The 16952-nt window shown below is 37.8% G+C and overlaps 2 protein-coding genes across 2 annotated transcripts in view; both read right to left on the bottom strand.

Annotated features, from left to right (window-relative positions):
- Positions 1–2468: 2468 nt before the first annotated feature.
- On the bottom strand, positions 2469–3089 carry LOC140235449 (uncharacterized). Its single transcript, XM_072315475.1, has one exon. It carries the CDS (start codon positions 3087–3089, stop codon positions 2469–2471), a length of 621 nt encoding a protein of 206 aa, XP_072171576.1.
- Positions 3090–8414: 5325 nt separating this feature from the next.
- LOC140235287 (protein Red-like) overlaps positions 8415–16952 on the bottom strand; it is a 36269-nt gene continuing 27731 nt past the window's right edge. The window contains exons 17-22 of the mRNA XM_072315317.1: positions 16737–16835; positions 16301–16367; positions 15100–15188; positions 13761–13872; positions 12928–12965; positions 8415–11396 (exon numbers count right to left, since the gene is read on the bottom strand). Coding sequence (XP_072171418.1) covers positions 11363–11396; positions 12928–12965; positions 13761–13872; positions 15100–15188; positions 16301–16367; positions 16737–16835 — 439 coding nt within the window. The 3' untranslated portion in view covers positions 8415–11362. The remainder of the gene's footprint in view (positions 11397–12927; positions 12966–13760; positions 13873–15099; positions 15189–16300; positions 16368–16736; positions 16836–16952) is intronic.

Below are 16952 nucleotides of genomic sequence, written 5' to 3'. Positions count from 1 at the left end.
CACATACACACACTAATATATATATATATATATATATATATATATATATATATGTATATATTACATATACATATATAATAAACGTAAATATGTATTCTCTGTATGAAATTACGACCAATATTAAAGATTATCTCCATGGGATTATGTTAGTAGGATGTTAACTAAACAAAAACAAAAATCAACAACAACAACAACAAAAGAATCGGCAACAGTTTACCGACCAAGAAGAGCAGGTGCTTTTGAAGTCTAAGTGTTATACTGTAAAAGATGAGAACATACAACACGCACGCACGCGCACACACACACACGCACATACACACACACAAACACAAATAAAGACAAGGCAAGTTACTTAGTATAGACTATATTGGACTACACTATACAGCTATACTTTGGCAATGTTATAGCAAGTAACGTATTGTTGACGTAAGCCCGTAACGACCATCGTACTTCGTGTCGACAGAATTCGAAGCTTAAGCATGTTAAGACGACCACCTTCTAAAAAGCAGCAAAAGAAAATAGAAAAAGAAAAAAAGCGCTGTGATTAGATTGTACGTATTATCGGTTACAGCTCGTTATTCCGAAGGTTCGTTATTCCGAAGGCTCTTTAGTTCGACGATTCGTTGTTCCGAAGGTTCGTTATTCCGAATTTTATTTTTGGATTAACGAATCTCCGGAATAACATACCTTCAGAAAAACGCCACATTAATGTTCGGATTAACAAACCCTTTTTCATTTTCGGATTAACGAACCTCTAGGTATAGGGAATTTGCGTGTTTCGGATTAACGAACCTTCGGAATAACGAACCTTCGGAATAACGAACAGCACCCCGTATTATCATTACACTAATATGTCATCACGTTTAAAGAAGGGAATGATGCATCTAGCAATTAGAAACTGAGAGAACTAACATGTCTAAAGTTATTATCTATTTTTACCTAAGAATACAAATTGCCTCAGTGTATCTATGGGAAAACCTTCAGAACAGAGTAAACTGAATACTTTCATCTAATACAAGAACTACTGTCATTGTAGGTCCATAAAATGTAATTTGTCATCTATAGGAAGAAACATTTGGGCCTGCGTCAATCTTTCAAACATAACAGATGTCATTGAGCCCGTGTCTTATTCATTGCTTATTTTTTATTTGTTCACGAGAACAGAGGAAATCGAATTCCATTTCATCATAGATGTTGAATTCGCTCGTGGAAAAAAGAAGGATCAACAACCAAGGAACTAATGTGAAATAACAACCCAACTTATCCAGTCTTGTCTCATATACACGTATATCATAATCTGTACTGTGTAAACAGCTGCATGAGGGTGAGGAATGTATCATCATAGCTCTGATACTGGAGTAATGTCTCAAACATTCTGTTAGCCTAACATTCTAGAAATGTTTTCTCGAGAAAACTTAAAGTGAATGCACTGTTATTACCTTCAGTTAACAGCCATTTGGAAGCAGTGTACATCACACACTTTGATAATTGAACAATGTGGATACAATGCTGATGTCATCGTATATTCAAATTATTCACCACAACCTTCAAAGTAGACGTACTCTTTATGTTTTCTGTCGAAAAAAAAAAATCATATATATTTGTTCGAAGGCATGCAACAAACGACTTGATGTGAGACTTCAAATCTGCCCCGCCTTCTTGAGAAATTGTCTCATTTCCTTCAAATATTTACACTTTTTTTTTACTTCATGCGAATTACGTCTTTTGATGAATATTCTTTCTTTCTCATTTCGGAGTGCAAAATAATGATAAAAGAAATGCTTGAACAATAAATCCAGATCCAATTAAAAAGAGGGAAGTATTTCACAAAATCGTACTAGTTCGTCATGCGAAACAACCTGTCAATATTGTCCCAAAAGTTACACTAAACTGCACCTTATTTAATGGTCGTAGGGATAAAAGAATCGAGAAAGAGGAACACGATGAAATTGATGTTCCATTTTGCCGGTTTCTCGAATATTTCATTTTTATCATCTCGTCGTGCCTTAAATGGAAAGATGAGAAGAGATTCTAAAGAAGTTAAACATTATTTTGTTGCGAAATTACGTCTCCAAAAGTGGGGCCGCTTCCGAAGGTTGTGCAAATGCTCTATTTCTTGTAACGAGAAATGCGTTCTACTGATGGTAAAACTAATTCCACCTCAAGGCACATTATCTCTCCTAACAAACACCAGGTCTTAGAAACACTGGTGGTTCCTAGTAGAAATCCATCTCGTGGTAGTTGCAAACTCTCAGAATCACTGATGTTTGTCTTGGTGGACTCGTCATTTTTGCCCTTCACCCCTTCAGGTCTTCTTATTCCAGGGTCATCTGATTACGGCCTCTTCACCAAAACCTTCAATCTCGCAGTAAATATACAGGCCACAGGAGACTCCACATACAAACGCATCATCCAAGATCATAACGGTGTTGCTCGCAGTCTTTATGCTTTCGCTAGTGAAAAGTACATTAATCATCTCCATCTTTATGTGTATCACTAGCGTTTGTGAGCTTCGCTCGGTCCGAGTTGGCTTCTGGGGAGTCGGACATGTCTTGGACTTCGATGTCCGTGGTAGGAGTGACCTTGGTTGGGGCCTTGACGTGATAGATGGCGTAGCCAATACCGCCACCGATGATAGCCACCCCCGCAATGGACCCGATGACGATTCCCGCTATTTCGCCAGGAGACAGTCCCGGCTCTACAGGCTCGTCCGTGCAGTCCTCGCATTCCCCCGACGTGGTTGACACACCCTCCGTTCGCGTTTTCTCTCGAGTTGCTGTACTCCCTACATCACCAGAGGTTGAATTATCACCAACTTCCCCAGTAGCCATTTCCAACGTCGTCAGCTGAGAACTTGATGATCCTGGAGATATGTCTTCCGGTTCTGTCGTCATCTGCGTTCCATCGGCGGTGGTCTCCGCTGTTTCTGTTGTCGTAAATGTAGATATTTCGGGAGGTGTTGTGTCAACTGTTGCAATCGTAACAAGTGTTGACATTGTGCCAGTTTGTGCCGTTACTGTGGGGATCACCGACAGAAAAGCCATGATTGCTACCAACAACCACCGGCAAACCTGTGATTGGGATGCCATGTCCTTTGATATTCAAGCTCAGTCTGTATGAAAGAAGAAGACCAACAAAATAATCATGATCAAAAAGATGTGGGCGTTTGAATTAAGGTCGATCTTATTTTCTAATGAGAAGGACAACATCTTTTTACAAACAATACCTCTCACTTTATAGGCTACTCAAGTCGCATTATACTAGTACTCATTTATTGTATCTTATTCCTATCACTTGTGAGGAACTACAGTATATAGTATATAGTTTCTGGTCTGACAAATTTATGACTGCACAAGAATCATCCTTTCAGTGAGATTTCAGCTATTCAACAAGATTACACTCTCGACAACATCGAGATACCATTGTACTTTGTCTTTTCTGACACATTGGCGAATACTTTTCACGATCAACATGTCATTACATTCTGTCCAGATATTTTGATAACAATATATACCTAGCACCTCTCTATATAATAATTATACAACCAATTAATGATTCATGCCCGTAGATAAATAACAGTATAAGTTTGCTAATTTGACTTAGATTTACGCCATGAAAGGGTGACCGTATGAGTAACCGTTTCCACTTAATGCATTTCAATTTTGCAATAATGCAGTTACAACTTATGTTAAAACGTGTATGATTAAAAGACGACGGGATTTCGCTGAAGATGACTACAAAATTTTTCGAAGTCGGCGAATTTACTATATAGGCAATTCTTGTAAAACTTGTCTGTAATGTAACGTTACGCAAAAGTATAACATACAGATAAAATGGCCGACGGGAAGATAATATAATTTGACAGAAAGGACTAGTTTATTTGATTATTGACGAGGAATATACTTTTACTTCTCACTGACAAGTATCATTGCAACCGAGTATCTGATAAAATCTTGCTTTCTACACAACTATTCAACTGAAGCTACAAAAAATGTCCATCTTTATACATATCTCGACAAGACGTCATCAATCATGGAATAATAAGGATTAAAAAACCTCTAAACGACGTTATAAACTGAAGCGGCAACTTTGACCAGAATGAACCGGTTTATTTTCATTGTTCCAACTTGTTTTACACATGCCTTTTTAATCACAAAGGTTATTCCTGATAACCGTAAGGCCTGTCAGACATAGCAAGAACTGGTCCACGCAAAATTGAGTATTGAAATGACGTGAGTATGTACACAGATGGTGAAAACATTGCCATAAGGTTGTTCGAGGAAATATAGTCGGATTGATCATAACATCAGCCTACTATACATTTTCGCAGTAGTGTTTTTTTGTTTTGTTGTTGAAGATAACAAATATTGTCGTCTTTAACAGACATCATCGATAATTTGTTTTTGTTTTATTACTTTGAGCCTTAGTAGCCAACAGAGCATTGAGAAAGCACACTTTTCAAAGTGCGGTAACAGACAACATTTCATTTTCTCTGCAATAGGGAGCGAAAATGTTTCATTGAAGCTGTCATAATTTTGTACATAGAGTACAAAGTTGGAGAAAGGAACATCATTTCTCTTTAAAAAGGGACCGTTAGAGCACAGATGAGTTTATACTGCATCTCAGTAAATGAAATTAAAAAAAGACGCATTTCTGCCTGAACTTCAAAGGAACAATTCAATATTCTATTTCAAAATGAAGTGATTAGGCAGGGAATATGAGTACCAAATTCTACATTGCATAGGTGTAATTGATTTCGTTACATTTATTTAAAAAAAACCCCACCCAAATATCAAGTTCTTATTTGATGAGTAACAGTCAGTGGACGGTCAATCATTTTAGGTTGAAGAATTATGCTACAATTCAGGCTAAGCAACATATTTTCACCTGCTTAACTGAGGCGAGTTTCTTCATATCGCTCGTCTGCTGCGAAAGGTCTGTGTATAATAATTTGATGGCAAACTGATACATAAACGAATCGTACAAACTCTTATAAAATTGTCAAATTAGGAGAGAGAGAGAAAGGTGGAGAAAGCGAGATACAAAGACAGAGAATGATGGTGAATGAAAGGAACAATAAGGCACGTGGAAGCCATTGTTTCTTATTAGACTTAATACTCATTGATGAAAAAAGAAACTAAAAGGAAATTCAGAAGCTTACCTCACTGCTTTGATCAAATTTGATTTATTGATCCGGGTATAGTTAAGGTCCTCGAGTGGTTGATGAAATTGAGGATGTGATATTGTGATATTGATGTGATCACAGGTGAGTAAAGAAATGATCGAGGCGCGATGAGTGGAGAACTTTGGAAAATGCTGCCAGAGTCTACTCCCTGCGGTTTTATATCGTGTCTCTTGTGTATTGCCGGGTAGCCATGGTGAAGTGTGATGTAGTAGTTACCGAACTGAGGTATTGTTTGTTGAACGATGCTGGCCATTACTGGACCGACCTTTGTGCTTTAATGCCTAACCGGTGGTACAATAAATGCCCCATCCTCAGACCCTCCACAGTTTTAATCAAGTAAATAAAAAATACAAAAACTACAGGAGATATTTAAAACACTGCTAAAGTCATCGCTCCATCCCCTCAATCCCACCCCAAAAATCATAATGGAAGAGAAAGCGAATATGATTGGTGGAACTTCGAGTGTCGTGTTTAATATCAAAGTGCATGCCCACTTATCAAAATCATTATGCACGAGATATGACGTTCCGATAGAGCTATAGTCCTGAAACCATTATCATAAAAAATGCGTGTAAGTATATATAAGTATATATATATATATATATATATATATATATATATATATATATATATATATATATATATATATATATATATATATATATATATATATATATATATATATATATATATATATATATATATATATATATATATATATATATATATATATATATATATATATCGTACGTGGTGGGTACTGCATCATTGGTATATGTGTGACGGAAGAAAAACTTGCAGTATAGACGTTGCAGTGATGTTCACTCTTGCCTTTTGTTCCCCAAGCTTTCGGCTGTTTCACCAGCCTTTTTCAAGGGCTTTTACGGCGTGGGGCAGCCACGCCTTAAAAGCCCTTGAAAAAAAAAAAAAAAAAGATAGATTAGGCTAAGAAGAGAACTGTTGATCTTCAGCAGATGAAGTCATACTGAAGTAAAACATAAAAGAGAATAAAAATGATTGGCGCAAATGAAGATAATTATGACGGGAAATTATGGCGTTTGACTATCAGGATATTATCTTCAATAAAAGAAATGCACGAGTACACTTTCCGATGTATATTCCCCGATGTAAACATCATTCGATAGGGAATTTTCCTTCAGGAAGTGTTCAAGTTAAGAAGTTTTATTTCAGTGCATTGGTAAGGAAAATTATCACATAAGGCAAAATTGTCAATCCAATAAAACTAATAACAAATTTACTTTGAAAAACTGCCAAAAGGAAAAAAAAATGAATAGTAGAAAGTCGCGAAGTATTTTTAACATTTATTTATTTATTTATTTTTTTTTTTTTTTTTGGGGGGGGGGTTGAAATAGAAACCTGAAGAAGAAGAAGGAGGAGGAGGAGGAGGAAAAAACACAAGAAGAAAGAAAGGGAGAGAGAAGAGCTATAGATCCTACACTGTACAGTAGTAGTAGATGTACGTCCATAACAAGGTCGCATACATTTATAATTCGTCTCATGCTTGGTATTGTTGACAACAGCAGGCTTCAACGGTAAGCCTTCGGAAGTTAATGTCCCCCTCCCTCTTTGTTTTGTTTTGTTTTGTTTTTTGTTTTTTTTCTTTTGCGCGTCACTGAAGAAACTACCTGCGGCGTCACACATGGTTGACACCCTGGTTAATACAGCTAAGGCGGCTCAGTTGCGTTTTTTTTTTTTTTTTTTTTTTTTTTCAGAAGTTAATGATTGATTAAGGTGAAACGCTGGTGTTGAAGAATCACTCATTTCACACGGTCATCACCATGCATTCGCTGGGCAACGCTATGAGACACAGTCCAGACTCCGCGGTTTTCAACATGTGTTGTCATGGCTACATACACGATCGTGTCAGACTTTGAACTATAACGATATAAGCCCTCGTTATATGCCATGACAGTATATGATCCCGGGTTATGATCACGCCGAGAAAATCGTTTTAACGGCCTAACTTTTGGTGAAGTTTGAAAATGTCGTAGAACAATGTGGTTGAAAGTAATTATTTGGAACTTTAATGGCACTGAGAGGATACGAGAATCTGCAAGTTGTAGGCACCCCTACAGGTGTATACAACACAGAGAGGTACAGGACAAAGGCGAGGAATTGACGGTAGAAAGATTCTTCATTATGTCAGTTATTCCAACGTATATAATTAAACATCATATCTTTTATATTACACATGTTGTACACAATCCCATGCTCGGTTTTTATCTTATTTATGTGCTCGTTTAGCCTGTTAATGATCTGCATACATTACACACGCACACACACACACACACACACACACACACACACACACACACACACACACACAAGTCAAAGGTCTTTTCAAAGCCTCTTCTCTTTATATTCTGTTGATTCTAATTCCTCATAAGTCGAATTTTCTTGAAGTCGAAGCTATTTCTTCAGTCCAAATAGATTCGACTTGAGCAAGGTTGACTGTATAAGCACTCTAAGCCGTATAATGAGGGCAAGATTTGAGCCCAAGTTTTATGCAGCAAAACACAGTGGCTAGCATTATAAAATTATGAAGATTGTATCTACAGATATTTGACTTCACTATGACCTGTTATGTTTCAATGATGAAAAACAAGAAATTGGAAATGGGCCTATATCTATCTATGTACCTGCATACCTTCCAACATAGTGCACAGTCTTGTTTATACAGTATGTTACTCAAGAGCATGATAAACAATGTTCTGGTCTGAAGCAGACTTTCAAGCAAGATAAGTGGGTATCTTATGAGAAACATTCCATCAACCTGGCACCACCCAGGGTTGCAGAAAGAGATTCTAATTGGCAAAGTGTCATACAGTATATTGCTTCTGAGTATTAGACAGCACTTTTTGGAGGACAGTGTAGGGCGGAATATACACTAGGCTGTTACAGTGCATGGACTCCCGTTATAACAAAGTCCTGGGAACTGGCAGTTTTCATTTGTCATATTGAAATTTCCTTATAACTGAACAAATAAACAATGAAAAACATAGAGCCGATAATTTTGCGACCTGGATTTTTATTTCACTGTAACCAAAATTTCGTTATAACCATGTTTGTTATAAAGGGAGTGCACTGTAGTGTGAAGTCGACTGTTCTTAGCGCCAAACAGACAGACTGCATGACAACCATCAATATTACTCTCATGGTCATTGAACTCATGGTAATAAAAATATAATACAAGCACAGAACAAATTCATTCTATCAGATCAATAGAGGGTCATTTTTTATTCATTGTCAGTTTGATTTATTATCATTCTCTTCTATTGAGAAAGAGAGAGAGAGAGGGGGGGGGGGAGGGGGAGGAGAGAACCTGATATTTTTCTATGATGCGTAAACTTGCGCATGTCAGTTTTCTATCTTTTAATCTCTGATATTTCAAATAAAGTACACGTACTCCATTAAAAAGTATTCCAGTGTGCTTTCAAACTTTCTGCTGTTAAAATTGTCAGTATTACACTGCATTCTGGATTTGCTGCTCCAATTGAAAGCACACACATTCATTGTTGCCATCATACATTGAAAGAGAGAGTGAACTGCAGCAGGGAGCAGTCTTTCCTGATGTGAGAGAGGGAGTCCTGATCACTGATGCTCTCTTTTGTCAAAGCACATGAGTTCACACCTGTAGTTGAACGCATAACTTCTCAGTGGTGCCAAGCATCAAAGGAGAGCAGTAGTTGCCTCTCTTTCTATAACACTTCACTGTACAAACAGGAAAAATGTCTGTTCTTTCTATTGTGACACAAACATGTGGTATCTCACACAGGCAAATGGCCCAAAAGAAGCCTTGGCAGCCATACAGCTGAAGACTGGATGATACTATGGATGATGTCACAAAAATCATCATTAAAAAAAAAAAATCTAGCACAAGTGCAAACTAAAGTGACAATCAACATTCTTACTTTCTTCAAATTTCACTGTTTAAGGTCGTACACATACATGAATGCTTTATCTGCTAACATGGAATTTTAAGAAAATGTTTATACAGCTGTATCTCTTTTGCACACCTAGAATATTATAAGCAGTCAATAGCCTGTACATGTAAATGCACAAATAACTGGGCAAAAATAAACTGTTTCTGTAATGTATTACAAATCATGGATGATTCTTTTCTTAGAGCCTAGTAACGCGGCATTTCATTCACATGTTCCCTCCCATTGAGCTCCTTGGGCAGCAATTCACTTAGTTGTTGCTAGGTAGGGCAAGGCTCAAGCAAGCCTCAGAGTTGTCAAGCGCAACTTCTGTGAACAAAACACGTATAGAACTTGAATACACTAGCAAAACGGTCGATTGAAGTCAGAAGCAGTTACATGTATTTCAATTCACTGAGACTTCAACCACTCCCATGTACGTTAATCCCTCTGTACAGTGCCATGCTTGTATATATTTACAGTTTCTTTCTTTTTTTGACATATCTATAAGATATAAACAATTTCAAAATCCTCCGCTGATTTTCTTTGGTTTACATGTCACTTGGGTGACACCACATACACCAAAGCAAGGAGTTTGCACACAAGCCATAGATCAAGACTGCAAGCAAGTACACTCTAGGCAAAATATCCAGTGCCTGGTTGACAAGTAAATCTTGGTTTCATGAACATTATCACAATCAAACAAGCCCACAGATATGGAATGCGAGTTATCAAATTTGACTGGACTCTCTTAATGTCTACTAGGCTTGCCGTCTGTTTAAGATAAGAAAAAGATACATTTAACTGATATCTTCTTTGTATCCACACCACACCTCATATTTATTCTATGTGATGAATTTACAGTTAATCATTATGTTATCAAAATTGATACCTTGAGTGTTATAGAATGTCATGACTACAATCTACACCCCTGTCTATCACATTGTAATGTTGACTGAAGTATGTTGATAACATAGGCAGGAGTGGGATATGAGATAAAAGATTATTGCATCCTTCCATATATGAAGTAAATGGATGAATATGAATGGTAGTGAATCCTAACAATGTGACTCAGAAAGAGAAGCTGCAGAACAGTAGGCTTGTGGAAGAATTCTTGGTCAGGTTGATATGGGTGGAAAGCTCAATCCCATCACTTAAAGGGGCATAGTCCCGGTAGTATAGATGGCGCTGTTGATGATACTGCCGATCACCGTTAGCATTGATACGAAGATTACTGAAGTTGAGCTGTCATCAAGAGTAAAGTGCGTAGGTGTTGCTAAGTAACGTTGCCTTTGTTGTCTTCTTTGCGCATCGTGCAGTCTGTAGTAATGCCAGGGTGCGTGCATATGTGCTTGTTATTATGACATCACAAAAGAAGTTTGCTTAAGCTGTCATCCTCCTCAGCCGAATCATGAACCGAACTGTGATCGGACCACTGACTACAGTGAAGCGCCAAAGAGAAGTCGATAGCATAGGTCTCTATAGGAAACTTGCTCCGTGCGCCCGCGTACACATTTGACTAAAACACCGGGACCATGCACCTTTAAAAAAAATATCAAGGCTACAATTACAACATCGAATAATCTGTGTTTATTTACATTGATGTCAGGACAATTTGTCAATCAGTTGCAATAAAGTTCATTTCCTACAATAATCGAGGAACAGACCTAAAAAATCATGATGACTTTGCTTTGAGGACATGTTTATTGACTTTGCTTTGAGGACTAATTTCAATAACTTATAAATCTAACAAACAAGCAAACAAACAAAAAGCCTGAAAAAAGTGGACCCTTAACAAGTCCCATGTCTCAGCAGAGTTTCACAAATTATAGAAGTGTCTACATTATGACACATGTGCAGTGTCTGCATAAACAATCAACTGAACCACAATCAAGATTTATTTACTGTCTATGCCATATATTTCGTGAGGTTTTTATTTTTACGAATTTTGCAAGTACAGTGCTATTTGCAAATTTAAACACATGTAAAAATACAAACTCTAATCCCAACACGAATGTAAAGTGCATGCACGCTCGTACATTGCTGCATTCACTACTGCACGCCCCGATTGTGAATTTATCAACTCACAAAAATGTCAGGAAGTCCTGATTCATGAAAAATTAGACTTGAGAAATATATGCCATATACAGTAACACATGGCGCAAAGTGTGATATGCTGTCCACCAAATCTGTGTCAAACCATGGCTGAAGAAACCGTTTCCTGCCCCCAGTCAGCTCACATATACTTGGGTCGTTTGTATTCGACGTCCCTGCAGTGAACATCAACAGAAATGAACAGCATTAGCAGAGGAGAATTCACTCGTCATAAAACAGGTGCCAACCTGGCAACCATTAAACTTCAAGAATCTTTTTTGTTTTGTCTTTGTTAATGAATACCCAATGCACAGAACCATGAAATTTCTTGTGACCCCACTCATTTGAAATCTAAATGTTTCAGACATCTTGGAAAGTATTTCATATCTTAAAGGGGATGGCTAGTAACTGATCAGTGGGAATCAGTGGGAATGCTGGGGGATGATTGTTCCAACCCTTGTGGGATTCATTTATGAGTACATTATACAGTATTCGTCGCATAATCGGGACAGGTTGGGAGTAGCAAACAAGGCCCCTTTAAGCGGGGTGCCCGATTTCGCGATGAGCACTCACCATACACTAACGGCATACGACATGTACATGTAGTGCACACACACACACACACATGCATACTGACGTACTGTACATGTACATGAATACACAACCACGCTACCCCTTGGCGCGACCCTCTAGCTCTCCCTGCATTCTCGCAATGATGTACTGTAGAGTAATCGCAACCGGGTTCTTCTTCTGTCAATTCTCTGAGTAGGAACTGCAAGCGAGCACATGGCTTTGCTTATGTAGGGGAGAAGAATGTTCGCGAAAGCATGTGTTTCGCAATGGCATGGATACTTATACGCGGCGCTTTCGTGGCTACGCATGTACGTGTACTGGATGGACGGAGGTCAAAACACACCAGTCTGAAGCTTGCTTTGTAAGTTCGATGTAAACGACAACGGATAGGGAATCTTTGAAATATTGTTGTGGTATTTTGGTAGATTTTCTGTGTAAAATATCAACAAAATCAAAGATCGCTTGAAGAAAAATTGTCCCGTTTATCAGAGGTCCCCGCCCGATTATCCAATGAAAATAACATGCATTGGAAATGTTTCTGGGAAGCGTATGTCATTTAAGCGAGGTTCCCGATTATCAGATGCCCAATTATGCGATGAATACTGTATATCTATTGTTGTGTGAAAATTATTTGCTTCAGAATGGTCTCATATTCAAATAATGTGCAGTTTAACCCGTTGAGGACGAGTCCCGAGTATACTCGAGCAGGTGACTATGGGAAATGCGTGTTGTAGCAAAATCAAATCGTCCTCAACGGGTTAATGGTTCCAGGCTAGCATGCCTGTACAGTGACGGGGCATTAACCCATTGAGGAAGAGTCCCAAGTATACTCGGGCAAGCCTCTATGGGAAATGCGTGTTGTAGCAAAATCAAACCGTCCTCAACGGGTTAAACTGCACATCACTTGAATATGAGACCGTTCTGGAGCAAATAATTTTCACACAATAGATATATAATGTACTCTTAAATGAATCCCACAAGAATTGGAACAATCATCCCCCAGCATTCCCACTGATCAGCTACTAGCCATCCCCTTTAAATTTAATTGATATGACTGAAAATGATTCTCGAAATATTCCTATACATTGTCAGAAACTTTACTTTGAGTTTCAGTCAATTCACAAGTAAACTTACCTTGTTCCTTCTCCAGTTGCTTTACGCTTTGCAATAATCTGTCAGATATAAGGAAATATAATTTGATGAAACAATACGAAAGAAAATTGCAACGACCACATTATGCATAACTTGCCCACATTCAATTCTAGTACACTTTCAAATATCTGTATATATCTAGCAAGTTCTTCTGCACTTGTGTTAATCTAAATATTGCTATAAGAATATTCACACTATAAATGCAATTTTGCAAGCATTATACGACATCAAACTCAGATGGTCTTTTCATTAAAGTGTATTTAACATAAAGCTGAACCATTTTACACATTGAAATCCCATCTTCTGCTTTCACAGAAATAAACTACAAGAGAGGTCAAAAAGCACAACAATCTGTGAAGTCAATCTGACACATTGAACTTTACACAGGTAAACAAAATCCACTAATTTTCATTTTCTCAAAGAGGTCTGGAATACTTTGATGTAGTGCTACATGATACAATGAAGTAGGTAATCATGGTCGCTATATTTCTGTAAAAATTTACTCTGTAAAATTCCATCAAACCATCACCACTGCAGAACACACCATCAGTCCCATACATGCTATTCAGTGCAAACAACAATAAACAAACAAACAACAAAGAACACCACATACAAAAAAACAAATTAAGCAAACTATATAAGCAAAAAAAGCAAAACAAACTAACAATAACAAAAACAAGCAAATCAAATTAACAAAACAACAAACAAACAAACTAACAAAACAAATAAACAAACAAATTAAAGCACCGGGACTCTCAGATAATCATACAGCTGTATATAAAATTTCTCAGACAAATATAATAATGTTGTCAAACCTGGCTAATTTTCTGCCACTCTCTATCCAGGGCGGCCTTCTCATTCTTCTCTGTGTGAGCCCTTCGTGTCTTCCTCCCCTCTGACATCTTGATACCAAACTGGAATGCAGCCCTGTCGGGGAGAGAAATACCAAGACATTTTTTCTCTTTCCTTTCTTTTTTTTTTTCCTTGTGAATATGACGTCTGCAGATCTAAAGACATAGCAATTCACAGGGAACACATATACTTAAAGGGGATGGCTAGTAACCGATCAGTGGTAGTCAGTGGGAATGCTGAGGGATGATTGTTCCAATCCTTGTGGGATTCATTTAAGAGTACATTATATATCTACTGTCGTGTGAAAATAATTTGATTCAGAACGGTCTCATATTCAAGTAATGTGCAGATTAATGCCCCGTCACTGACCAGGCATGCTAACCTGGAAACATTAAACTGCACATTACTTGAATATGAGACCGTTCTGAAGCAAATAATTTTCACACAACAGTAAATATATAATGTATTCTTAAATGAATCCCACAAGGATTGGAACAATCACCCTCCAGCATTCCCATTGATTCCCACTGATCAGTTACTAGCCATCCCCTTTAAGAAGGCAAAAAAACAAAAAACAAGTCTGCCGGAGTACAAACAATCACATCTGTTAACGTTAACCATGCTCGATTAAATAAGAAAAAAAAATATGTTAAAAGTGAATTCCCTTATATTTCATGAATTAAAAAAAAAGAAAAGAATACATATGTAACATTGTAAAAACATACTAGATAGGGGATCTGATCTAGAGTCGTGTGAGTGATTACAATTGACCTGCTTTTACTTTTGACTCCAGATCTTCGCTCACATGAGAGAGAGAAAGATCAAAAAGAAAAAGAAAATGCAAGAAACAGAAACAATAAGAAACTTTTGCACAAGAAAAGTACCTTGGAATCCATACAGAGAGAAAGTGCAACAACACAGATATGAAAGAAAGATATTGTTTAGAGGGGTGAAGGTTCAGGTGTGAGTTTCTTCACTTTGTCTCCCTCTACAAATTAAATTTGTGAAGATCTCAACTGCTGATTGGTAAATTAACAAAAATGTCGGCATGTTTCTGACACGTTTGATAATTTACCGATCAGACGTTGCAATCTTAACAAATTTAATTTGTAGAGGGAGATAAAGTGAAGAAACTCGTACCTGAACACAGATATGTATGTACCATGATAACCATACACTACTACAAATTCTCTACTCATAAAAAGCTTTAAAAAAGTGGGGAGGAACCCATAGCTTATCTCTTGAGGGACCAGACATATGTCAGAGGGAAATCTTCACAAACAAGGTAGAGACATAGCTTACTTGGGGAGAGCTTCCTTCTGGTTCATGTAGTCGCTGTACTCTTCTGCCGTGTCAAAGTCCCACCTCCCTACCGGTCCTTTCTTGTTGCCCTGACGACGGTGAACGTGGTAGACAAGTGTGAATAAAATGCTTTGTGTCACTGGCATGTGTTTTTCTCATCTTTAATACGATGCCATGCAACGTCTGACGAGGGTGAGCACTTTACACATCTACTCCACTAGTACGATCTCTACGTCCAGGAAGGTCTTTACTGCCTGTCATTTCACTTTCTTCAAGATCTTTGTACATGACATTATGGAACTACATGTACTTTCACACACCAGGGGGCTGTTTCATAAAGCTGTTCTTAAAGTTACGAACGACCTAAGAACGGCTGTTGATCAGTTCTTGTGTTGAATTATTGAAATTTTGATTAAGTATAGGACATTAGAACTGATCACCAGTTGTTCTTAAGTCGTTCATAACTTTACGAACAGCTTTATGAAACACCCCCCAGGATTACAAAAGGTGATGAATATCATCTAATGGATACCACATGAGTACCACAACCACAGCTCGCACCATGGTCCATACCTGGTCTGTAAAACCAACTATTGGTCTGTAAAACCAGACATTTTTGCATGCACAAAACTTTCGTGAATTTCGCCAGGAGCCAAGGTTTGCAAAAGTAAAATGTGCACACAAGTTCTTGTCTATCCAGTGCACTGAATGCCAGTGACAACTCGCAGAAGTTCTGTGTAGTGAAAAGGGCCATTGGCACAAATTTGGAAAAAATTTCATGCTGCGAATGTTACTGGTTTTACAGTAATCACAGGTACAAACTCACTCAAACCTCACAAATCTCATCACTCTTTTGAGCTACCAGTATATCTAGATTGATGAACTGATTACCCAGTTGTTTGGCAACAGAAACTCCCTTTCAGCATATGCGCATTATGATATCTTTCATCCCTCATATACACGCTTAAACGGAAAATGTAATAACAGCAAAAAAATCAGGGTTTCTGCTCCTATCTGAATACATCCAATCTGCATAATATTCATATTAGAACATAAGAGAAAAAGAAACTGGGTGATATAGGAAAACAGAATTGCTCAGTATCATGTTACTGTGAGCGAGCACTGATTTGCACGAACACATCCTGACTTTGGCTTATTCCAGAGGCTTCCCATAAGCATGAACATAAATACTAGATCTTACCTGGTCCATCTTAGAGTAATCCACTTCATCGTCAGAGTCATCCAGGGCATCAGCTGTTTCCATGGCGCTGGAAAGACAAGAGGCAACAAGAGCTCTGATGCATCACTCTTGAAGTGTTACAATACCAGGAAAATCCTTGAAGTCCCTAGATAAATTATCTTTTATCTTTGTGTGCACTGTTAGATAATGGGGACCATCAAGCTAGGAAAGACTTCTGTTCATTTATTTTTTGCTTTACAAAGAAATGCCAAAGAATTTAGATAGCATGGCTATGATTTCCGTGAAGAGAAAACCAAGAAATAATTGATGGCATTTGAGAACTTCATATGATCAACAAATTATGTGCGCAGCTTTGGCGCATTTGTGTGTTTTAATGATGAAGATAGTTGTGATAAATGATGATATTTTGTCAAACTTATAGTGTCCATTGTCTCACCCAGGGTAGCATTCGAGGTAACTGTCAAACCCGAGAGCGGCTTCTTCCTTCTTACTGTGTCGTGTCTTCTGGCGATCTCCTTCTCCAGTTAGAGCGATTCTGAGGAACAGCACAAACAGACTGACATGTTAGAAAAAGAGATCCTACATCATAAATACTGAAAAGACGAATCCACAACAGGGCTAAGAATAACAACACCCATACAGTCTTGTACCT

The sequence above is a fragment of the Diadema setosum genome, chromosome 11, assembly GCF_964275005.1.
Source record: "Diadema setosum chromosome 11, eeDiaSeto1, whole genome shotgun sequence".
NCBI lineage: Eukaryota > Metazoa > Echinodermata > Echinoidea > Diadematoida > Diadematidae > Diadema > Diadema setosum.
Note: the sequence above shows the minus strand (reverse complement) of the source record. Positions and strands in the feature narration are given on the sequence as shown.

Coding starts and splice junctions, on each gene's coding strand:
- LOC140235449 (XM_072315475.1), bottom strand. CDS start 3,089: ATGGCATCCCAATCACAGGTTTGCCGGTGGTTGTTGGTAGCAATCATG.